General features: G+C 39.8%; 1 protein-coding gene across 15 annotated transcripts; it reads left to right on the top strand.

Annotated features, from left to right (window-relative positions):
* The first annotated feature begins 494 nt into the window (after positions 1 to 494).
* On the top strand, positions 495 to 24,976 carry LOC128255090 (uncharacterized). Of its 15 annotated transcripts, none has more exons than XM_052984590.1 (10): positions 516 to 1,331; positions 15,060 to 15,092; positions 16,038 to 16,209; positions 18,295 to 18,459; positions 19,423 to 19,550; positions 23,173 to 23,416; positions 23,476 to 23,590; positions 23,662 to 23,803; positions 23,882 to 23,955; positions 24,673 to 24,976. In XM_052984590.1, exons 1-10 carry the CDS (start codon positions 1,161 to 1,163, stop codon positions 24,869 to 24,871), a joined length of 1,443 nt encoding a protein of 480 aa, XP_052840550.1. In that variant the 5' UTR covers positions 516 to 1,160; the 3' UTR covers positions 24,872 to 24,976. The 15 variants fall into 15 exon arrangements, with proteins under 15 accessions (XP_052840541.1, XP_052840550.1, XP_052840552.1 ...); XM_052984586.1 differs by lacking the exons at positions 516 to 1,331; positions 15,060 to 15,092 and adding exons at positions 12,711 to 12,870; positions 13,499 to 13,544 and having other exon boundaries at positions 15,748 to 16,209; positions 18,295 to 18,717; XM_052984592.1 differs by lacking the exon at positions 18,295 to 18,459 and having other exon boundaries at positions 517 to 1,331.
* Positions 24,977 to 25,609: the final 633 nt, after the last annotated feature.

Below are 25,609 nucleotides of genomic sequence, written 5' to 3'. Positions count from 1 at the left end.
GTTTTTACCCGAAAATAGCCCCGGCTAGCCCCTGGAAATCGTTTCTGGTATTTTCTTCCGTCGATCTTAGTTCTATAACTGGAACTAGTTTTTCCACAAAAAATAGCTCATACGCCTCATAGGCCCTGGAAATTCGTTCCTTCGGTCTGGCATCTCTCTCCGTTAATATTTGTGAATGAATAAAGCCCAAACTCGACAGCTTTACGGCAGCAGAAAGCGGAAAGCTCGCTCAATGCAACCAGCAGCGTTACGACAATAAAGATGCTCCCGAGGAGAGAAAGTACAAATCTGCGGTGGGAAGTGGATGGGTTTAGTTGTTATTCAGGGGAGAAGGTTCCGATGGTCTGAGCACGAGGTCTGGCATATGCCGCGTTGTATTTTGTTTGTTTTGATTTCGCTGCGCATTCGGCCTTTGTCGTTGTCATTGTAGCTGCTGCTGCTGCTGCTACTTCAACTGCTGCTGCTGCTGCTGCTGCTGCTGCTGTTGTCGTCGGTATTTTGGCATCGTGTTATTTTTATGCTTGCCCGCACGAGAGGCTGTCGCTTTCCTCTGGCCACTTTCCACTTGCCACTTTTCCGCTCAGTCGCCAGCAGGACATCGAGCAGTGCAAGTCGCGCGGTCGCACTTTTCCGATATCGGTTTTGGATGTGGCTCGTGTGTCGACGGTTGGTGTTGTTGTAGCTGTTGCTGTTGCTACTATTGCGCTGCTGCTACTGCTGCTACTGCTGCTGCTGCTGTTGCAGTGGCACGTGAAGTTGTGGACTTGGTAAAGTTTCGATTCGTCGCCTGTGCGTCCTTGCCGCATCCTTAGCCTTGCTCACGGTCACACGGACCTCCCATCCCCCCCTCCTCCATACAAGGGCCAATTGAATGCACTAGTTCAGGTGAAATAACGCAGGCAGCCGGGGCATAAAAGCCACCTCAACCCCGTGACATTCGCAATCCGTGCATTAGCATTACCATAAAGTGCTTGGATATTGATGCACAACAGCCGGAAGACGAGATGCCATAAGCCCGGAAAACGCAACCAACCAAGGCTGCAGGTGTACGACCAGCGGAAATCCCTGCGCGGAAGAGATGCATTACATTTGGCAGTAAAGTGAAAGTGTGTGGAAGATGAGCGAACGGGGCAGCGGGGGAGCGGTGACCGGTGGGCGGCATGCTCGCGTTAGTCCGACGCCGGGACGTGGCAGCAAGATTGCGTATACGCCGTGTCCGCGCTCCGAGCCGCCGCAGGATCTGGCGCTCGCCATTCCGCCGCCGCCGCGCAACTGCCTGGCCATCCCGATGTCCTCGCTGCAGACGGCCAACGGACCCGGCAACAATAAAGGTGAGTTCGGGGTCATTTGATTGGTTCAATTGGCTTAACCCCCTAACACCCAAGAGGGCCCCAGTGCAACTGAATATTTTAGGGGATGTGTTCGAAATCTGCCTTAAAATTTCTAAACGCGATGAGTCGGCAAAGGGCTTAAATTCTAAAAAATGTTGGGTATATTATAGGTATTTTAACGGTTTACCCTGAAAATTAAAAATCTCTGCTAAAGTGGTCCTATCTCTAAGACTAGGATCTCAACATATTTTAATTCATAGCTTAACTTACCATAAAGACAAAAAAAGTTGCAAAAATTATTATTTATATTTTTTATGTTTTTATTTTATTGTTTAGCATAAATATATACAGCTTAGGCTTTTATTTTAAATCTAAAAATAATAAAATAGTTGGTAAGACTAATGTACTTTTTCTCTAATAATTATTGGCTTAATAACAGATTTTTTTTTGAAAATAAAACCTATAAATGTTGCTAGTAATAGTGCCATGTTTTAAAAGGGATGTTTGGGGGTTAAACCTATATTGAGTAAGAACAAGAGCTGAGATCTGGGAAAATGTCTTGTGTAAGCATTTGGCATTAATGGGCTAATGAGCCCGTAGAGACAGGATGTTGGCATGCAATTGTTGTTCTTGTTCTGCTGGGTTATGAATTCTGAAAGAGGGCTGGCAATCGAAGCACTTGTCCCTGGCAATCAAAATGATACTTATTTGCACCTTGGATTTTTCTCCACACCCCACACCCCTCACCCCCCTTGATCGTCCATTTCATATAGTTTCGTTTTTTTTTCTTTCGCACAAATTTGCATGCAACTTTTGCAGCTGGCGTTGGGCGGCACGTGACTTTGATTGTCGTTTCATTGTCTTCGGCAATCATCAAAACGCAAACAGAAATTTTTCGATTCTAAAGAAACGCCAAGGAAGCGGGCTGGGGGACTGGTTGACAGGGACCGACGCCGATGTCTGGCGCATCAAAATCGATTGGCAATTTGTCAGCGCTGATTGCAAACAAAGCGATACATAGGAAAGCCCCCAGCCAGCTAAATAGTTTATATTATAGATCTCGGAATAAGATTTGCATGCAAACAAAATAGAATGCATTGAAATCTTGAGAACAGCAAAGCAGGGGAAAAAATATCATAACTTTGATTAAAAAAAGTACTTTTTTTTTAAACATCAAATAATAATACACACACTGAGTGTGGTTTCCTTTGTAAATGGCAAGATATTTTTAAACCAATGTTCTGAAATTATTTTCGATACTGCATTCTTTCAAAATTTGTAGTCATATGAAATGAAACCATATGCCGAAATTAATAATCTTTTAAATACTTATTCGATTCTGGACAATATAGGTTGGGATACAGAAATCACCAGAAATCACCAGAGTTGTGGAACTTTATTATAAAAGGGACATGAAATGACCCCCCGTAATTGTATTTTATTACATTCTAAACAGTTTTTATTTAAGTTTTAGACTTAGCTTCGAAGCCGGCAATGCCATTTTGAAACTTTGAAAATTATTGTTAAAACCATTTTTTGTTTGTGTGTCTATCAATCAAGAGCTCTTTAGAATATCTGGATATATTTCCTTTAGCAATCTCTTTTGTTTCTAGTAGTTATAGTAAATATCCCCTTCTCATCGCTTGCAATTAGGCAAGCTCCAGTTTGCAGCTGTCAACGCTGCCGTATATGGCAAATAAAGTATTGCAAAGCCGAGAACAGCGACGTCCAGCAGCAACGACAATAAAATCAGCCGACGGCACTGCAACTTAATTTAAAATTTATGGTCCCATCGCCGGCAAGAAAAGCAGAACACCCAGCCCACAGCCCCACATCTCACATCCCACAACTATAACAAAAACGTCAACCGAGCAGCAACTGCAGCAAACTGGAAAATGTTGTAAGCACACTAGCTCGTAATTATAATTATGCTCAAAGTGACCCACAAAGTAAGGGACTTGAGACTTGCGATGGCTATGGATATGGCTATGGATACATGTCGTTAATCTGACTGACCCACTGAACGGTTTTGTGGCTCGAATTTGATGGAAGGCCGGTTTCTCTCTCTCACTCTGTGGGGCTGGTTAATTAATATTTGCCCAGCCGGCTAGAAAAAGTCAATATGAACGTCCTTCCTGCCGCAAAGTAGGCAACAGAAGCCTTCTCTCGTCGGCCAACGCTACGTATGATTTATGCAGCGTTTCCAGGAGCTGTTGCATATGCATGAGCAGCATTTGTGAGGCAGGAAAAAAATGCGGAAAAATGTTGCGGTGAGAAAGAAGTACGAGCACAAATAGCAAAGCATAACAATGCGAAATTACGAGAAACAAAAAAAAACAAACACCCAGTAAATTGAAAAGCCAACTAGAAGGAAAGTAATCGAGTGCACAACAACGAAGCTCAAATGCCCTCGAGAACTTGCAATATAGTGGAATCCCTTAAAAAGCTTAACAAACCCCTTATCCAGGGTATTTTTAGCGCACAACACGAGCAACAGTCATTGGAAGCCTGCCAAACGGTTGTGCCCTGTGTGTAGGTGGGGTGTGCAAAAAGTGGGAGGACATCGGCCACCTGGACAATGACAACGCTGATAAGTAGCTGGCGACATGGCAGACCACTTCATTTATCAGGATTTATGACTCTGCCGACATCCACGTGGCAATTTGCGGCTGCAACTGCAGTTGCCACACAGCCACTGCAGGTGTTCCTCTGGCCAACCGGCCAACTCCTGCAATTGATAACTTTTCTTGTTTTTTTTTGGCTTTCCGCTTGTTAGCCTTGGACTTTTCCGGCTGAGGTCAGGAATTCAATTGAATCTTTTGGCAGCGATTGTCACTGACAGCCAAAGATGCGGCCAGAAGCAGGGCTAAGGTCAAGCTCATTACAGCTGACTCAGGAGCAAAGATATATACTTTATAGTATTTATGGTTCGCATATAGTATAGTTATAGTTGGGCAGCCAACGGCTGCTGTCATTCGTCTTTGATGGCAAGTCGGATTACATCTGAATGGGAGATAAATTTTGTTTAGTGGCTGCCAGCCAACTGCAATAGGATTTAAAGATCAGATGGAATAAGAGCAATCGTAAGCTCTTCAATGCATCAAGCTGTTTTCTGAAACTTAGAGTGGGAAAATATTTTATAGAAAATAAAAATGTATGACTTTAAATGGTGATGATATATGAAGAAAGGAAAAGCGTGCTACCAAATTATATTATAATCCAAGAACATTTACTTAAATTCAATAAACTTAAACTCAATTAAGTTAATTGCCTCAATTTTGAGGAGTTAGTTGATACGATTAAAAACTAAACCATAACTTAACGCACTCAAAAGCTTACCAAACAAAGAAAATTTTAAATAAATAAAAAATAAATATAAATGAAGTCTTTTTAAATCGAATTTTGTTTGGTGGCAGTGGGAGGTTAAAGTTATGGAAGTTTGACTGCAGTTTCCAAAAGATATATCTAAGAAGTTTGTAGCTTAAATTTACTTTTCTAAGAGTTTGCAAGCTGACACATAAATATGAACTATTTTATTTAAAACTTTTTTTCTTTTTAGCTTTATCTTCGTCGATTTCATGCCCTATTAAGCACTTAAGTAGCTTAACCAACTCTTCTCAGTTTCCTCTCCTTTCCTTTCCGTAATCCACTTTGCGGCCTTTATGCTTCACGCTCTGATTTATGCAGAAACCTAAAATACCATAAAGAAATATGCTGAATACTTTTTATATAAGTACGTAATATTCTAACAATAAAAATCTTTAATGCATATGGCACGGCATTCCGGTAAGCATTCCCTTCTTTGGACTCCATAAAAACCCTTTTCAAAGCTCCAGCCACCAAATGTCTGCATTTACGATGGCGGAACCCAGCAAGAGCCCACTGCACCACACGCTCACGTGGAATTTATGGGCTGGCCACGCCCCCAATCGCTGGGGTACCTCCCTTTTAGGTTTTCTTGTTGGAAGACTGATGAAGAGGGAGCAAATGAAATGAATGCCAAGGAATAGCTCTGCTCTTGGCAGAAAACTACCTCCTCGCTTTCCCTTCTTTTCTATTCCCGTATTCAATTGAAAGTCACGTAAATAAAAGTCGGACTTTAGGGTGCATAAAATGTAGGTCTGTAATACTGAATATTCTCGCTGATGGCTGTATAAAAAATATCTTAGCAAAGGAAATTACTTTCTACTCTATGATCACCATCTTTTGAGTTTGAGTTCAAAATTAATTAATTCTACTTGATGCTTATAGGTTTATTTTGTAAAGTTTATTTTACCTCAATTGTTCAACCTATTAAAGATAATAAATATTTTAAATAACTAGTATTCAAAAATGATTAATTTAAAAACTGTAAAATCAAGCAAATAAATTAAGCGAATTTTTTTATATTTTTATTATATTGTTATAACTAACAATAATTTTGAAATTCTTTCACTGTAAGGAGTAGCAAAGAGTTCCCCAAGATAGTTTCCGTTTCGTCGATTAACCCAAGAACTTTAAAGTTTCAATGAGTTCTAATGTCTTGATATTGCGCCCGAAATTGTGTCACATAAAAATAAGCTGGGGAAAGTTCTTAGTTGCTTGAGAAAATCTTTAAGCCAACAAGGGGCTTTTCCGGCCACCGATGCTTCTAATTTATTTAATTATTTATGCATTCCCATTTTGTGTAGCATGCAAATGCAATAAGGAACACGATGCAAGGGAAGCCGAAACGAAATTGAGTTTTCATGTTGCAGACCCTCATACACAAGGATAAGCTCACCATGGCTAAAAACCAGGCATATTAGAGATGAATGCGAAGCTGTTAGGATGAAAAATCGCTGACAGTGAATCGAGGGCGGCGCTCTTAAGAGCTTTCCACTCGCTTTTCCCCACCGCTTTTCCGGAAAATGTGTCTCACAATTTGTTGGTTTTGCGCCAAAGTTTCGACATTCATCACTTCGCTGGTGATAAGCCATTCTAATGAGCAGGGCCAAGGACCAAGGACACCGGAATTAGTTTCCGGGGAAAAGGGCAGGGTTCAGTTCTTAAGGGAATAATTGATTTGTTGCAGTCGTTAAGCGAGATTAATGGTTTTTTCAGCCAATCTCAAACAAATAAATATTTCACGACGGCCCAAACAGATTCGTATTCATTATTTTGGCTGAAGAAATCTATGAAGGACATCGCTTGGGCATCCAAACTCTAACCAAACAACCAGAGACCACATTCACATCATAATCCCTCTCTGTCTCTAATTGCTTTTTGCGGCTGTGGTGCCATCTAAAAAAATTAGTCGCAATTTACTGCGGAAATTGACAAATTTCAAAAACAAGCGCATAAATAAGGGCCATAATTAGCAGTAGTTGACAAACTCGAAAGAACCGCACACCGTGTGGATGGGTGGTAGAAGTGGGTGTATTTGGCCTGTCAAGGCCATTGCCCACATATTTTGCCATAAAAATTTGCAATTTATGATGCTAGCTCAAACACACAAAAAAAAAAGATAAAACGAGTGTGGGTGATAAATCGATGGGAAAAGTGGAGTCCCAGAAAGATGCTTGAAATTGAGCAGAAAATTTGATTATTTATCAATGGCATGCAAAAGAAATTATGTTTTTATTGGGCTCTTTTGAAATAGATCCTTTTTTTAAATGTCGACTTACATTTAATTGCATTGTGAATATACATTTGTAAGCGGCTTGATTGATTTTGTTGATTTATGGTGGTCCCAAAATAAGCTAGTGACTTATATGCCCCAAAAAACAGTCCTATCTGCCTCAGCCATTTTTGCATAATAAATTTCTCAATTTTTGATTTTGTATTGTTGGTGAGCTGTAATTTTTCGGTGCCAAAAGATGTGTCAACGACAGCACCATAAATTTGCAGACACTGCCTTTGTCTGGGTCTTGATTTCAGCGCCTCGTATGAATAATGACAGTAAAAATTAGTTTGGGATTACATATTGTCGCTCAACAATAAAAGCGTACTGAAGAAGCGCAGTTGATTTGAGTGACAAGTAACATGGTCGTTTCATATCAGCAGCGATCATAACCGAAAAAGGCTTTAGCGAAAATGCCTTTTTAAGGCTAATTTATGGCCCTATACGTGAGGCAAAAGGTGACAGTTAAGACACCTGAAAATGGTGTTTCTGACTCAGTTTGCCAAGTGTTGCGAGAAGACGCAGAATGTTTCAGAATGCGGTCGAATGGAAAAAAGCCCGGGAGTCGGGCCAATGCAAGCTGAACATGGATTTTGAGCCCAATGTTCTCGACTGTGAGAGGACCAATATGAAACGTACCAAATTGGCCACCCTGATGCACTGGCTCAAGAAGCTCAACGAATGCCCACCGGAGCCCATCCACTGCGACTACATGAGTGAGTGCCACAAATGTACCTCCATTTACTCGGATATAAATATTGGGTATACGTTTATCCCCTATTTGCCTTGTGCCACCTCTAAGTGCAAACCAATTTCGTATAATTTGTGAAAATGTTCTCTGCCCCTCGAATTTTGTGCGTTCTCTTGGCCATTTGCCATTTACCGTTTGCCATCGTTGGGATCAAGAAAGGGGACTGCCACTGCCTGTTTGTTATGTGAGGTTACGGCCACTTGTGTCAGCATACCCATAATGGTAAGGAATTATTTATACATCAGCATTTTGGGTCTTGGCAATGGCTAACATGTTTTTATGCCACAATTTCCATGTGTGTGCGGCGTAATTGCAGATATAAGGCACTTTGTTGTGGTCAGATCTTATGCAAATAGCAAGTGTCCTGGCTAAATTGTGGCAAAATTGACCCAATGAAGTGTCTTTAATGAAATAAATAATGATCCAATGAGTTTGATATGTAGGTGCTTTCCTATAATCGGTTCATTTGAAATTAATTATGCTAATTTAGATGTTGCACATTTTGAGTGTCGGTTATTTGCTATAAATAACCTTTTATGTGGAGAATGGAGACGAATTTAATGACTACAAAAAATAATTCAATTTCACTACTAATATTTCTATGCATAACACATTATTATCTATTTTTGAAAATGAAAATATGTACAATCTTTTTAATTTGTGAGTTGCATGGCTGTTCTGAAATAGACTAAACATAATTATTCTAACTACATTATATTAAAATTAATAAAAATATTGTCCTTTTGCCAAATTCTTCAAGCGCAATAATTCCAATTGACAATGAAAACAAAGTTTAGTGGCTTAAATAAACCCCCCAACAAGTGATTTAATTATTTTTTATAGAGACTGTTTCTATGATGCCTTTTTTATAGCCGCATATATATAAAAAAGTGAAACTTTGTTTACCATAAAAGTTTTCTGCACGTTCAAATGCGAATATAATCAGCAACTGTCGCCATAAACCTCGATGCAGTTGCTCCTTCTCCTCCTTCTTCTTCTTATTCTCCTTCTTCTTCTTCATGCAAACATGGCCAACACATACACACACACTTGCAGACAGACAAAAACGGCGAGGAAAACCACACACACATACAGGCAGACCCATAAACAGTTTCCGGCCACAAAGAAACATTTACGCGCATTTTCATTGCGATTTCGCTGCTGGTTTCGGCTGCTGTTTGGTATTTACACGTAATTTGCGCAGCATTTTTCAATTTTATGTGCTCGGAAATGGTATGACGTTGTTATTTATGTTCTGCCTTTGTGCAGGGCATTTCCCTTCATTATTCCCACCCCGTTGTTGGCCATAAAGTGACGAAAACAGCTGCGAAAATTGAAACTGATGCAGGCAGAGCTAAAATGCTGACACAGATTTACTTGCAATTTGCTTTGGTCCCATTCCCCATTCCCCTTTCCCCATTTTCCCTTTTTTTGTCGTTTTGGTGACTGGCGATAATGGAATTTTAAATTCCATATTGCAAATGGGCCAAAGTAATCTTTCATTGCCCTGCAACTGACATCGGCGATACCCTGGGATTTGATTGCGATTTACTGCCTGATAGATGGGCTTTAGTCCAGTCCCCATCCACCACCAATAGCTCGTAGTTTCCCCGTCCATCAATCGCGTTTTCATTGACGGCCCCTTATCAAAATCAAAGCAGAAGCCAAACTCTATTTTTTTATCATCTCTCTGGATTGACAGCTTGGACACATGATGGCTGGGTGTTTGTGGGATGGTCAGCATTTTTAAGAATTTGTCATGTGAGTGTTAGTCATTGAAAACATTAATAGAAGAGGAGTCAAAGTTAAGAATCCCCTTATTAACCTTGATGCGTTTTAAAAGATAGCTTACTTTAGAAATAGAAAATAAACTGGGAAGTCATGTTAAATACAAAAAGTTTTCTACCTACAAAATAGTTCAGTTCCTATCTATCTTAATTAATAAAGGGTAAAAAGAAATGTATTTAATATTATAATTTGTTTGACCTTTTTAACTTTAACATAAGCTAGTTTTAATATTTTTCAAAAAAATTTCTTAAATATTTAAAAGCACAATAACAATAAAATTATAATTATAATTATAATAAAATTTTCAAAACAAAAATATTTAAAAGAAATTTAATTATAAGATAGTGTATGCAATTATTGAAGTTCTCCCTACAAAAAACATAATTGATATTCTTTAAGTATATGTCTATTTAAAATCACTGTATACACCTTTATAGGAGATATCACATGTCTAGAACTTGCTTTATTATCAGGAACGTGTCTCTCACATAAAACTTATCTAGAATTGACATCAACATTCCCATCACACCCTTTGTCACCCTGGAAAACATTGCCTTTTCAGCCGACAGAGTCATGTTGTGACTGTCATCGCTGGCAAATTTAATAAGCAAACTAGACATTGTCTAAATGAATGCCATAAATTAGGAACTATGTTTTTTGGCTGCTTGTTAAATGGAGCGTTAAATTAGGAAGTTGAGCTGTATAACTAACAATCAAGATGACATTTGTGTAGTTAAGCCAACGCAACTCAATAAAAACAGAATTAAAGTGGAAGACTATCAGGGTGCCGAGGGAATTTCAGTTGGCGAAATAGCTAGACACAATCACGTGCCAAGCACCAACTTCCTTTCCTGGCGACCAACAAGAACAGAACGGTGGAAGTTACGAGCCGCACAGCAAAATAAAACTAAAAGGCTGGCGAACGGATAGAGGGCCCGAGTAAATTTATGCACACGTTAAGCAGCTCATAACAGGGTAACTTAAAAGCCAACTAAAGATTCACAATGGATGAAAGTGGCGACACTTTCTCCCCGGAGGAGCACTCGAGTGGGCCATGAAAACGGAATTCATTTAAATTTATGAAGCATAGAATTTCATTTGGATCACGGGCTAAAGCCCGTGCCTCTTGGCCAAATTGTTTATGGGCTTGTGGCTTATGGCATCTCCAACTCCGATTAAGTACTTAATCAAATCCATGGAAAATAATCTAGAAAGCCATTAAATCAGGAGACAAAACATAACACAAATGGATCACTACAAGTAAGCCAGCAGTGAAAGAAAAAGCAGAACTTAAAATTAATTTTGTCTCTCTTAAAATATGTTAAATACAATTATTCAAGTTTATATATTTATAAAATATTTTAAATTTGGTTGTCACTGAACTCAATAGTGATAATCATAATGTTTGAATTTTATATTGTACATAAATATTTGCTTTGTCAGTGTAGCATTGTTGTTTCTTTAGTACATTTCTTTGGCTGATTAACTTTGTTTTTTTGCTAAGCACTTAGTGGCAAGTTGCGTGTTTGTTTGCCGCAGTCCAAAATGCAGTAATGTTGCATGCAACAAGGAGAGGAGTAAAGTGCAGAAGAGGAGATAATATAGCCTGGGTCTGTGGCAGGGTCATCTCACATAGCTAAGTCCCACTGCATGACAAGTGCGGTAAGGGGGGATTGGGGGATGGTGGGGATCGAGGGGATCGAGGGGATCGAGGGGTCAGAAAATGAAGGCGGCTTAGACACATGTAAATCACATTGCGTCCCCCGAGCTCTCCTGCCAGTTGAAAGCCACAAAAACGAAAGCCTTTCAAATGTGCATGCACCTGAGTTGGGGATTTGGCCAGCTGCATGAGAAATGCCAACCAAATGGTTTATTTTCTGCTTTATTTGCAGCAAATTATCCTAAAACAAGTAATAAATATTCAAGGAATAATTCTCATTACCAAACTAATCGCTGAATTAGAAATGTCTTAAAACATCCCTTTCGAATAATTGATTGGAATTTATAAGGGCCTCAATAGGATTTTGCCGGGAATAAATTATTAATGTAAGCGAGTAAATATATCTAGCCACATTCTTAGGGTTACAGACATTGTGCTTTATTTTTCTGAAACAGAAATGTCTTAATGTGTTACCATTTCGAATTATTATTGACAAATATAATAAGGACTCAATACGAATTTGCTGGGGAAAATTATTAATGAAATAACAAAGCTAGGAAAATCAAATACCAATCATATAAAACGGGTATATACTCCTTTGCAAAAACCAAAATTGTCTGTTTTTATGAGCCACCAATTAGTCAGAAGCCACAGAACGAACAGCAAAAAGCGAATGACTTCCGGATGCCAAAGTCAAACTTTTCCCAGTGAGGACTTTTGGGACTAAAGGAGGGGCCCCTGTCAGTGAAGGGAATTTCAAGAACAGGAACAACACATAATCAATAAAAAGTCGAGCGGGGAACAGAACACGCAGCGCACAAGCCAAAAAAAAAGGACCTACAGTGAACAGAACCTATAAATGGTATACAAAGAGAAACAAAAAGTACATCAAAGATAAAACCTCTAAACACCCTGCTTATAAAATATTTATATTTGACTGTTGATAGTGAATTACTACCATACCTTTGCTTAAAAAAAAGGGTTTTTAATTGACCAAGAAATAAAATTATATTATTATAACTAAATCTATTGTTGTTTAGCAACAAGTCATTAATTTTTTTAATTTTGTTTGAAAAATTTTTTTATTCTTAAAATAAATAAATATTAAAGCCTCTTTCAAGGTAAGAGTACCAATATGCTTTCCATATTCTGAGTTTTATAGGAAAACCCATAAAAATGAACCACTCAGTTTTTTTTTCCTGCCACGGGAACATTTTCGATTTCATTTTCACTTGCCATTAATTGGTCGAGCCGTAAAGAACTTCCAGCGGGCATTGGACATTGGTCAAGCGTTTTCCCACACATGAAATATATACAATGCAATAAATATTTGATTAATCAACAAACGAATAAAAAGTGCCGAAACCTGGCGTTGAGTGTCCGTCCCACACGGCGTATACGCAACAAGTGACGAGAACGAGCTTTTCACAGCGCTCAGATGGCTCTTAGCTGTAAAATTTCATAAGTTTAACAAAGTTAATGAAAAATGCTCGCCCAGCGAACGATGAGCGATCTGACATCGACCACATCGTCTTGTCAGCAGTCGCGTCGGAGGAAAAGCATGAAAAGCGGAAAAGCTCTCCAAGTGCCAGTTGATTTCTTGTCGCGTCGCAGGCCAAACGTTTTCCTATTTTTCTGGGACACAAAACAAGCGTGTGAATATAGGAAATATATTAATGAGTCCCACACCAACGACAAGGTCTACCAATCGCTCTATTGATTGAACGTTAGATGACGCATAAATCTAAATAATAACCGTTTAAGTGTCGTGACTCTGGCAATCCTACGTGAAATTAAACTAATTAGTGTAGAATATTACGCATACGCCCAACAAGCAAACACAAATTCGCTAAAACGACAAAGGTGTCACTGTGTCCTGAGTGCGTTCGTGCTTTTGGCCTCTGGTCACCTGAAACCAGTTGAACTGGTTGGTCAATCGGCCAAGAGCCATAAATGTGGGCCAAATAAAAATGCAAAAAAATTTCATATTCATGAGATATATATCTTATTAAATAAACAGCGGGACGTATATATAAAAAATCATCTCTTTAATAGTGAAAAAATACTATCAATATAAAAAAAATCGAACAACCACTACAATCTTAAAAAAATTAGAATAGAACTATTAGGTACAAAATAAAATCGTTTCAAGAAAAGTGCAAACTAAATGACTGTTAGTGCTGGCAAATCATTAAGATCGAGCGTAAAAAATTCCAAATATATCGGGTTCAGTCTCTCTTTTTTAATATATGTGCAAAATGGATTGAAATGTGGAACACCCAAAATGTATAAACACGAATCAAGAAAATATTAATCTACCATTTCAGCGTTTAGATTGCTTAGCTGTAGAAATCGGTCCTCATGTATCTATATGTATGTATCTGCCATACTCAGATCCTGCACGAAACCCAAATCATTCTCGAAAATAAAACAACAGATAAATACACAAACACAATGCATTCGTAGAGTGGTGTTACAGCCAAGGTCAAGGGCCGTATATCCCATGACCTAGTACAAAAACAAAGAAACGAACCCAGCACGCGCAGCTCCCTCTCTACATGAAAATCTAATTTTATAATTTTCGTGGCTCTTCGTCTTGTTTGGTTTTTATTTTGGCAAAGCACAGAACGCAAAATTTTTATGTCATTAGCTTGTTTATTTTTGGCCAGAAAATGAAGCGACATTTTCCTTTTGGTCGTGTGTGTTATTATCCCTCACACTTGTCTTGGCTTCTTGATTGTTTCGCTCGTTCGCTTATTGTTTGTATTATATGTGTTTTTCTCGGGTCCTCATTTAATGATGGACATTATTGCTGTAACCGGGCTCGTAAAAAGAATTAATTATAGTTGGGCCAGCCACTTGAAAGTGTTGTAAAAATATTTACGATCCCTTCCATTGTTGTTCTCCATTTGATTCTCGCCTCAGTTGATGGCTTGCGTGATTGACTTGGTTGATGGATTTCGAAACGGGGCATCAGATGGAGGGAATCCGCTTCGGGTGTTGAAGGAAATGCCCAAGTGGCTGCGAAAGGAATTATGCTTGAGTAATGCATTTTGGCAGTATACTCATCTGCGACACGGGGCGGATGGTTAATCTGATGATTAGCTTGGCAAAATCAGTTTCATCAAAACGATTTTCCTTAAACTTTATGGGCTAATTATTTTTTGAATTATTGCTAGCTATTCAAGATTTTATTAACTTCCATGCAATCTGGCGTTCAGTTTGTTTAAGAAAAAAAAAATTTCTAATTGGAATTCTTAAAATTTCAAAACATATTTGCAGAATGATTGTTAGCTGAAGAAAATATTTTTGGCAATTTCACAGTGCTTTTCATTTACTTTGTTCGTTTCCAAAATAGATTAAAATTATGAGAGCAATTTGTCACAAAATAAGTACTCTTATTATAAGTGTTATGATTATTTCATCTATTAAAATCATATTTTGAAGCCTGAAAATTCCCTAAAGCTTATATGGTAATATTGATTTGAATTATTGCTAGCTGTATAAAATTTCATTTTAATTGAAAGAAATTGCCCCTGATTTCGCTTCGATTTCCTTTGCTGACTTTTCGGATATTTTAATTGATTTCAATTGTTGTTAATGCTTAATTTAATCCAGAAAGCTGATTATAATTGGCCCCAGCATATTGTTAGCTAAGCACTTTTCAATTTGTACCCGCCCACGTATCCCGCCACGCCCACTTGCTGTTCCAGCGAACAGCTGTCTAAATTTATCGCACCAAGGCAATCAATAAGCGACCATAAAACTAATTGCGCCGTGTCTTGAACTAATTAAACTCGCACAAACACACAGTCGTAATTGCCGAGCATTTGGAATTTTATTTGGTCTATTTTTTCTCTTTTTTTTTGCACTGTTAACGTGTTGTAGGGTAACTTGAGCTCGAGTTCGCGTATCCTGCAAGTGAGTTCGGTTCGGTTGGGCTAAGTAATTTTGAGCCGGAAACTGGCAATTTCCGCTTGCCGTTGCCACACTCGCGCCCACTTGCACACACATTTTTGTACTCGTGTACGCTCACTTAGCCCCGAAAGTGTTTGCTGCCATTTTTGTTGGCCAAATGTAACAGGTCAACGAACTAAGCGGGCTGAAATAATATTCGCGTGCTTGGTTTAAACTAAAAACTAACTCTAGAGCAAGGTGACTAAAATACCAAAACGATATAAGTTCAAAATGGTCACCTTCTTGATATAAATTTAAATGTGACTAAAAGTTATGCCTTTTATTTAAACCTATAAACACCCAAAATAATCAACTTTTAATATACTAAAACATAGTATTTAAAACTTTAATAAAAAAAAAAATTTTAAAATATATTTTAACAAAAAACCTAATTAAAAAAAAAACTATTTATATAAATATTTTTAATTAATAATTAATCAAAAAATAGCCAAAATATGGTTAAGTTGTGATTATATTTTTTCTGCATATAAATAACCATCAACGGCAGCTGCGAGAAGCCAAAATTAATAATTAGCATTATCTTCATACCGGGCTGTGTGACCTCGGTAAATGCAAATAAATTGCTGGTCCTTTAAAACAGAAATTAAATGTAATGCAGGCCCAAATAACAAAGCAAACAAAAAACGGTCGGGTCGGCGAGAGCTGAGCGTTATTCAAATGAAACGACAGTAACGACAAATCAGATAACAAAGAGGGCAGGCACACGCACCGCCACACAGACAAAAACACAGACAAACACAACCCATCCTGAGGGACGGTCAACAATTAGGAGAAACCACAATAAACCACCACGACCACCACCACCGGCACAGCACCACCGCCATTATCAACAAGTTCACCCCCGAAGCAAGAGCCACCGAACTCACGATGAATTTAATGTTTCGCAAGAATTTCCGCGAGGGGGCCAGCAAATCGGGCGGCGGAGGAGGGAAGCTGCAATCGAAGGCGAACAGGACGAAGCGCTCCCGGGACATGGGACTCGTCCAGCAGCCGGAGGAGATCCACTACAGGACCCACCTGTTCTTCTCGCCCAACCGGCCCGGCTACGATGTGGGCGAAGGTAAATTGTCGTTCGCCTTGCAAAAGCAAAAGCAACCACAGCAGCAGCATAAACAACAACAGCAGCAGCACTTACAGTCAGACCATCGAAGGAGTGAACAAATTATAATAGGGAATATAACAAAATATATATATTAAGTTAAACTATCCAAAGAAAACGGCTAGAAGCGTTGTTGATAGCTTAGCACTCACATTTTTATACTCTGCAGAGAGTATTATTTATGAAAATAATGCCTTGAATTAAAAATACTTATTATAGATAAATTAACATATGACTTTGTTTGAAATTTAAATGGACCATCTCATAATTTATAATAATAAAAATAAATAAGAAACATTCATAACAGTTTTTATAAAATTTTGTTTAAACAAAAACGAAGAATACTGCAACAATTTCGTATACTATTAAACTTTCATGTCTTGCGATACGAAATTAAATTAATTTATAGACTTTGAGTAAACGATTTTTTTTTATACTCAATACCCATGTTCACTCTTTCGATAGTATACTGTAGAGATTTTAGCCTAGCGTCCATTTCAATCATCCACAAACATGGCTCACTCTCTGTCTCGTTCTCTCTCTCTCTACCTCTCCTTGTCTCTCCTGATTACTTTGGTCCCTTTGTAATAGCTTGAGCCTGACCCTCAGTTACTTGTGCTCCATTAACCTGACATTTGCATTACAGCCATTCGCAGGGCATTCAATTGAAATGTTTTCATCAATTTTTCAAACGACCAACTGGCAGGTGGGCCATTTATGGCGGCCTAATTGAGCCCGTATTATAAATACTTAATATAGTAACTAGACTATTTCACTCAAAAAACATAAAAAAAAAACCAAAATTACTTAAAATGTTTTAAAATTAGACATATTTTATGAGTATTGACCTGAAAAATGTCAAATTGACTAGAATGTTTTAAAATTGAAGAATAATTACCACACATGTTAAGGTAATTTTTCGTTATATTTGGTCCATTTCGACAGTTTCATTTCATTATTCCTAAAATGTAATTCATTTTAATCCTTTTTAGGTCGTTTTTATGTTTTTTTGAGAATACTTACTTCTTGAATAGATAAGGAAAATTATTTTAAACTATTTGGTGAAAACTAAGTATTTTAGTGAAAATTAGTGGCTATCGCTTTCGCCTTCTCAGCTATTGTGTGTTCGTGTGGGAAAAAGTGTGTGAAGAGGTGAGTGTGTGACTGTTAGCATCAGCTAATCTTCCAGTTTCCAGTTGGCTTGGCTTAAGGGGCACATAGAGCACACAGAAAGCTAAGCAAAAGCGAGAGCGTATGTAAGTAACTATTTGATTTCCCGTTTAACTATACCTCCACACCCTCCACCTCTGGCAATGACCTTCAGTATGAGCCGGAAACCAAGGCCTAAGGAGTTTTTCCAGCAGCATCAGCAGCGGCAGCAGAGCCTACTAACCCAACAAACTGATGAATGTGTCTAGTTTTGGCCCACACTGTTAATAAAATCAGCAAACGAAAAGGATCTCAGTCCATCTCCTGCCCCTGCACTTGATATATATATAGCACAATTTGGGTAGATTTTAGGCAAAGAGATATCCTTACAATTAAAAACAATTTTTTTGATGCTTAACAAGTTTGTAGAAATAAAACATTTTTTTGTATTAATTTTTTTTTTTTTTATTAATAAATAAAGTATTTTTGCAAAAAATTAAAGCAAATAAGTGCTTTAGTATTATAAAAAATAAGAATTATGAATTTATGAAAATATATATTTTTATGTTTAAAGAGTGAAAACCCATTGAATAAAACGTATACAAATATTTGAGAAATTATACTAAATAATTTTTTTTATTAATGCAATGAGCCGCAAATATTTTAAGGAATAAAACTATTTTTTTAATAAATTCAATTTGTATTGCGCCCCTAAAATCTGTTTTTCAAGAAAATCCACCCAATTTATCCAGCAACCGAAGCACAGAGTGTAAGATTTTCCCACATCCCACATTGCCCCCATCCTCAGTTTTGTTGTTCTGTTTGCTGTGTGTTTTTGTGTTTCGTGTTTTGTGTTTTTTGTGTGCATATAAAGTATCGAGAGCCTCCAATTTTCAGAACGATGTAGCGCCCTGTCGGGCATCCCGAGCACCCCGCTGTCGAGCACCGCCCCCTCGCTGGCCCTGCCCGGCAACCTGCCCTACGAGCTGGACATTCCGCAGCCGCTGGTCGACCGCCGGCCGTCCGTCTCGTTGATGCGCTGGAATAGCAGTAGCGGACCGGGTACGGAGAGTGGCAGCAACAGTGCTAGCAACAGCCTGATCCGCCTGCAGCAGCAGCAGCAGCTACAGCAGCAGCTACAGCAGCAGCTACAGCAGCAACTACACCAGCAACTGCAGCGGCAGCAGCAGCAGCAACAGCAACAGCACCAGCAGCATCTATTGGCAACAGCAACAGCAACAACACTGGGGTACGCTGATGCAACGGTGGCCACGGCAACAACAACATTGCTAGCGGCCGCAGCTGCAGCCACGCGGCAAGGTTTGATTCCCCCCCTCACAAAATGAAAAACTTGAGAGCAGATCTAGTTTCGATTCTGATCTGCGGTATCTCAACTATAGTTGTTGTTGTTGCTGCCCAAAACTCGAAACAACACTAATGTCATTCGCCAGCCAGCTCACCCAAAACACACACTCAAACACCAACCCAATTAAAAACCCCGTTTATGTTGCACCACCCCCCAATCCCACAACCTTCCCAAAAGAAATACACCCTAATCCCACTCAAAGTCAATCCCCCAAATTAATGTTTTGCTGCACGTTGTACGTAGCTAACCTCAAGAGTTCTTCTACAATACTAAGTACTTCAATGTGATTACTCGCAAGTTCTGTCTTGTTTCCAATTTTGTTTGTTTCCTTTTCTATATCTGATTGTTGGTGAAAATACTGAAAGCTAGACATGTTCTCGGAGACACGCTTACCAGCTTTGCCTCGCTTTCAGTATTTTGCGGCAAGCTTCAGGGGAACCACCTGCACTACAAGAAAGGCTCTGGGATCGATCTCCTATAACTCCAGCTAAATGCCTATTAAACTCTGCTCACAAAAGGATATTGGGCTTTAAAGCGATCATCATTAGCTTGCCTCAGGCTAATACGTTTTATGTACTTTTACAACTAAATGGCTAACTATAATATTTCTAATTCGTCTTGGTGGCATAGTATTAATGGTATTTTACTGTACGTTACAGTGAACTTTGGCGGTGGCGCCAACTCGGGAGTCACACGAGCGGAACCCATCTCACTAGCCACCCTGGATCGCGACTGCTTCATCATTCCCGTGCACAGTGTGGATCGATTCCTGCCAGCTGGCATTCCGGTGAGTAACTTTCTTAGCTTAAAGTAAAACTTCTTAAGTGGTTTCTACCAACGTTACGCTTTGTTTATAAGTATTTTAAGTCAGCATCAAAATGATATACGATTTCGGCATGTCTGTGTGTGCGTTTGAAGCTATAATATTAATATTAAACATATTCGCTCAGAAGTTTAACCTTCTGAAAAGTTATCCAATATTAAAAATTGATTTTATAACATAGTCATTATTAAAACTCCTATCAGTGTACCCTATTTATAATACAAAATCAATTAATTCGATTTATTAAATTTAATCAATCACTGTAAAAAGCTTATCAATTAAAAAAAAGCTTTCCTAGAACTTCCAATTGTAAGGAAAACATGTGTTGCTACCGATCTTATCAGCTATGAAGTAGACGATGGATCGTTTGTGGAAAACCCCTCGAAAGGCACGCGTGTGGCTGACTCATTCTGGGTCTACTGAGATTAAAGAGTTAAGGCTCTGATATCAGCACGATACAAGCGATTTAATCGATATTTAATCGATCAAGTAGACGCCGCAAACCACCCACATAGATAAGAATGCGCATATAAAAGGCCCTCTCTCTCGATCGTTCAATATTCACTACCAGTTCGGCAACCAGTCAACTACTACTTATCGAAATGGTGTCCTCCTCCCAGCTGTTCCTTGTGGCCCTTCTGGGTCTGACCGCAGCTAGTGCCAATCCGGTGGTGCAGCAGGCGGGCAGCGCCCAGTTCACCTCCGCAATGACCGAATTTCTGCAGGCCTTCAAGAGCATCATGCCCTGCGGCTACGGAGACATCCCAGTGCTGGCCCCGATTGTGAACCCATTTTACGAATTCAACGTTGCCAGCGATGACTACACCCTTGTGGGCAACGTGAGCAACATCCGCATCCAGGGTCTGGACAGCTTCCAGGTTCTGAGTGCCAGCGACTACGGCAAAACCGGCGAGGCCGCCTACGACCTGCTCTTCCCCAAGATTCAAGTGCTGGGCTTCTCAGAGGTCGAGGGATTCATCAAGATCGGGGGCTTCAAGCTGCCCATCCGCCAGAACGCCGTGATCAACGAGGCTCTGTTCGACCTGCGCTTTGTGGGCAGCTACCGCTTCGCCAACAGCCTGACCAACTCGTCGGGTCTGCGCATCGTGGACTTCAAGCAGTCCATCTATCTGGCTGGCGTGGAACTGGACAACTGGAACACCCTGTGGAACATCTCCACCAACAACTTCTGGAACCGCTGGATGAACACCCTGCTGCCCCTCGCTCTCCAGGAGATTCAGCCCAACATCACTGACTTCCTGTACCAGAACTTCCTCGTTCCCAAGATCAACGATCTGCTGGCCAACGTGAGCATGGCCGAGATGGTAAACTACTTCCAGACTCAAGCCCTACTCTGGACCAATGCTAGCTGCCAGGCTTAAATAATCAAATAAAAATATAGAGCAAGCAAAATAACTGAAAGGGCTCATTTTTGGATGCACTTAAAATACGGAAAATTGAACGAAAACAAGAAAGAACGCTATAATCGAGTATTCTGACTAGTGGATAACAGTTACTTAGCTAACAAATTTCACAAAACAATCGGAAGTTTAGGTGGCGCCATCTGTCGAACTGCTTAGTCAACACTAGAAGCGAAGAGCATGCAGTACACCCACCCCCATTAACAGTTTTTTCGTTTTGCCTCGCCGAGCAGCGGCAGAGCGGCGGCAGAGGACTTATAAACTATATATCTTCTTGAATAATAGCTTGAATTTGAATATTTGTTGAAGACACCGATACATATTATCTAAACTCACACACACAGAGTCCAGAGCTAAAGTCTTACACGTCTCAAGTAACAAGACAGACTCTTTCCTTTTGTGGGCGTTAGAGTGAGCGTAAAATTAACTTGCGGTGCGTTGGAACTACTAGAATCTGCATTTCAAGTACCAAACCTCAAACTTTTATAATTTCCGAGTTCTCTACGTTCATACGGACAGACGGACATTCTTGATCTTGAATTCTTGATTTTTAGTGGTTGACTTTTAGTTCTTGACCTTGGGCTTTAGATTTTGAGTTCTTGACAATAAGAAGTTCAAATTCAGTTTTTGACCATAAGTTCTTGTCCATAGTTTATGACCTTTGAGTTCTTTACTTCTTGAGCTTGAGATCTTAATCTTCAGTTCGTTAAATCTGGATCTTGAATTTTTATTCATGTAAAATTATATGTTAAAGAAATAGAATTTTTGAGGTAGCGGTTATTTCCCATAGTCAAAGTTTTCAATTAGGCAAAGAATAAGTTCTAAAAGACTTTTAAAACCGAATGCAAAACTACATACTACAAAACTACATCACAATTTTCGTAAAATTGTTCGTAATTGAAATGCATCCAAAAATGAGCCCTTTAAGTTATTTTGCTTGCTCTATATTTTTATTTGATTATTTAAGCCTGGCAGCTAGCATTGGTCCAGAGTAGGGCTTGAGTCTGGAAGTAGTTTACCATCTCGGCCATGCTCACGTTGGCCAGCAGATCGTTGATCTTGGGAACGAGGAAGTTCTGGTACAGGAAGTCAGTGATGTTGGGCTGAATCTCCTGGAGAGCGAGGGGCAGCAGGGTGTTCATCCAGCGGTTCCAGAAGTTGTTGGTGGAGATGTTCCACAGGGTGTTCCAGTTGTCCAGTTCCACGCCAGCCAGATAGATGGACTGCTTGAAGTCCACGATGCGCAGACCCGACGAGTTGGTCAGGCTGTTGGCGAAGCGGTAGCTGCCCACAAAGCGCAGGTCGAACAGAGCCTCGTTGATCACGGCGTTCTGGCGGATGGGCAGCTTGAAGCCCCCGGTCTTGATGAATCCCTCGACCTCTGAGAAGCCCAGCACTTGAATCTTGGGGAAGAGCAGGTCGTAGGCGGCCTCGCCGGTTTTGCCGTAGTCGCTGGCACTCAGAACCTGGAAGCTGTCCAGACCCTGGATGCGGATGTTGCTCACGTTGCCCACAAGGGTGTAGTCATCGCTGGCAACGTTGAATTCGTAAAATGGGTTCACAATCGGGGCCAGCACTGGGATGTCTCCGTAGCCGCAGGGCATGATGCTCTTGAAGGCCTGCAGAAATTCGGTCATTGCGGAGGTGAACTGGGCGCTGCCCGCCTGCTGCACCACCGGATTGGCACTAGCTGCGGTCAGACCTAGAAGGGCCACAAGGAACAGCTGGGAGGAGGACACCATTTCGATAAGTAGTAGTTGACTGGTTGCCGAACTGGTAGTGAATATTGAACGATCGAGAGAGAGGGCCTTTTATATGCGCATTCTTATCTATGTGGGTGGTTTGCGGCGTCTATTTGATCGATTAAATATCGATTGAATCGCTTGTATCGTGCTGATATCAGAGCCTTAACTCTTTAATCTCAGTAGACCCAGAATGAGTCAGCCACACGCGTGCCTTTCGAGGGGTTTTCCACAAACGATCCATCGTCTGGAAATATAATCGTTGGATGAATTGTTATGTTTAAGCAAAAATAAAAAAAACAAACGAAATTTAAAAGCTGTTCTGAGTTCAAGGAATAAAATGTCTTTAACATGATTTAATTAAATTAAGAAAAATCTTGGCAATGTTAGGCACAAAATACTCTATATTGAATCCCTTTTCAGCTGCCCGCTTTGAATGCCGAGGGTAAGGCCACTAGTCCGCTGAGCGTGTTGGAAGTGTCCGATCCCAAGCTGTGCATCCTGGTGCATTTGATGAGTCCCCTGGAGGCCATCGATCCGGTGATGGAGTCGCCTCTGTCGCATCCGCTGCTGAAGCAGCGCTCCATTGCCGCCGAACTGGTGACCGAGGTGCAGCAGGCCAACACGGCGGTGGGTGGTATGCTACTGGCCAACATGGAGAAGAACTGTGAGACGAGTGCCCATAAATTTTGAAAATAATATAACATAGATTCCCCATTTCCCCAGCCGAGTTCCCCTTCATCTCGTACTACCTGATTAATACGCTGCAAACGGATCCTTCCAGCTTCTACGCCGGCCTGCGCGTCTCCTCGCTGTCCAAGTTCGAGCCAAAGGCCCTCAAGTGAGTGGTGCTTCAATCGGCACAGCCAAATGCCTTTTTATTCTCCCATTTCTGTTCCAATTCATTGCCAGATACACTGCCGCCCACACCCTGGATCTCTATAGCGAGGTGGCGGCCATTTGCCGTCCGCCGTTGGTTTTGCCCTCGAACGAGGCCGGCAGCTTCAAGAAATCGCAGACCGCCGCCACCGGCTACATTATTAGCGTGTTCAAGGTGGAGTACTACACTCGTAGAGCAACACACCAGCTGGGATTGCTCATTTTCATGAAAAATTCAATTTTAATTCCGCAGGTTTTCGAGGGCGACGATGGCGAACGATTCGAAAAGAATTGGCTCTACTGGACAGGCGCCCGGATGCTGTACAGGTACACTTAGAACAACAGTAATTGACAAATACATTTTTTAGACATTTGTTTTGATTTTTTTTTATAACATTTAAAAGCCAAGCAGCTGCTTAGAAAACAAAAATGGTCTTAGATATTATAAAATATTTTGTTGTTTTGTTGTATAAAAAGAAGGCAAATTTATTTTATTAATAGTTTTGGAAACATTTAGGAATTAAAAACTTTTTTGAAAAGCCGTTTCTATCTCGTGATAAGAAATTTATCAAATATATATTTTATATATATATATGTATATTTTATACAAATTATCAGCTTGAATAAGTTTTTTACATTTTATGCTAATTTTTCCAAAAATGGCTAAAATGACCTAAGAGATGAGACCAGCCCATTAATGAAAAATAGTAATCGCAATTTATAGGCTTTTTTATAATTTAGGGGTATATTTTTATGTTGCAGGTGTTTTCGACAATTTGTTAAGTTGTTATGATTTGTGAGTGTTAGTTTAATCAATACAAATTATTTTTTAGGGTGAAACTTAGTCATTTTTTTTGTTAATATAATGATTTCCTACACTCGTTATTATCTTTGTAAGAACGTAAATATTAAATTAATTGTTCTAAAAATGTCTGTTATCTAAAAGTGAAACTGATGAGTGTTGCTTTGGAGATTGTAGCTTGTGAGATGTTAATTTCGCTGCAGACTTTTTATTAAACCCGTCTGATTATTGCTTCCTTACAGGTATCTGCCACGTGCCGCGGGACTGCGGCGCATCGCGCTGCACAAGAGCACCTCGCAGAAGGGCGACAAGATGTACCTGCTGGTGTGCGAGTGTGCCGACCTGCTCAAGGACATCTCGCTGGCCGCCTTCCTGATTCCGGCACTGCGAGCCCGGCTCTGCGGATACACGGGACTCTATCGACCAATACAGGCCTTCTAGTTGCCGGAACCACGTATTTTTTTCAACATATTTCCTGTAAATAGTGGATCTAGCGATGGGACGGGCCAAACTAAATGCGAAACAAACACTGCAATGTGAAAGAAACTGCACCTGTTAAGTGATTATATTTCAATATTTACTAGGCCTAAACAAATTTTAAAACTCTCCACAGTCGAACACAGCTTTGACAAAAGCAAATGCGGGGAGTGTTGTACTAACCCTCTTTTAGGCATCTAACTTAAGTAGTAGACAATATACTCAAGGTAATCCATATCGTGTGCTAGATTTTTCTATAAATCGTATAGAGGCAAGCCCAATTAATAGGACCATATCTAGTGTGAGTTGGTAGCGAAGAACACTTCCATTTTAGCCACAACAAATAGAGATTCAGTGGAAACTAATATATATCATAGTTGTAATCGCAGTAGTTATTCACAAATTTAACGCTGAATTTTGCGCTGAAAAGTAGGCTATGAAATCTGCAAACCAAAAGTCAATTCTTAGCATAAAAAAACTCAACTAGAATGTCAGCTGGGGGGTAAATAAAGTTGAACGGGTTTCATCAGTGGGATGGGGGATTTAGCTAACTTTGCCCAAATCTAACAGAAATCTGCCAAAGACATAGCAAAACTAATCTTAATTTGATTTAACAAATTGTTTAAAATTGAACATTTTTATAAATTTAAGCAAATGAGTAAGCCAAAAAAAGATTTTCAATCAAAAAATTGACTATTTAAT

Source organism: Drosophila gunungcola, assembly GCF_025200985.1.
Source record: "Drosophila gunungcola strain Sukarami chromosome 2R unlocalized genomic scaffold, Dgunungcola_SK_2 000006F, whole genome shotgun sequence".
Lineage (NCBI taxonomy): Eukaryota > Metazoa > Arthropoda > Insecta > Diptera > Drosophilidae > Drosophila > Drosophila gunungcola.
Note: the sequence above shows the minus strand (reverse complement) of the source record. Positions and strands in the feature narration are given on the sequence as shown.

Excerpts from the sequence above, each read along its gene's own strand:
- LOC128255090 (XM_052984581.1), top strand. The coding sequence starts at position 1,118 with ATGAGCGAACGGGGCAGCGGGGGAGCGGTGACCGGTGGGCGGCATGCT. Across the intron at positions 23,591-23,661 it reads TTCGAGCCAAAGGCCCTCAA|ATACACTGCCGCCCACACCC; the intron begins GTGAGTGGTGCT and ends ATTCATTGCCAG. Across the intron at positions 23,804-23,881 it reads ACATTATTAGCGTGTTCAAG|GTTTTCGAGGGCGACGATGG; the intron begins GTGGAGTACTAC and ends TTAATTCCGCAG.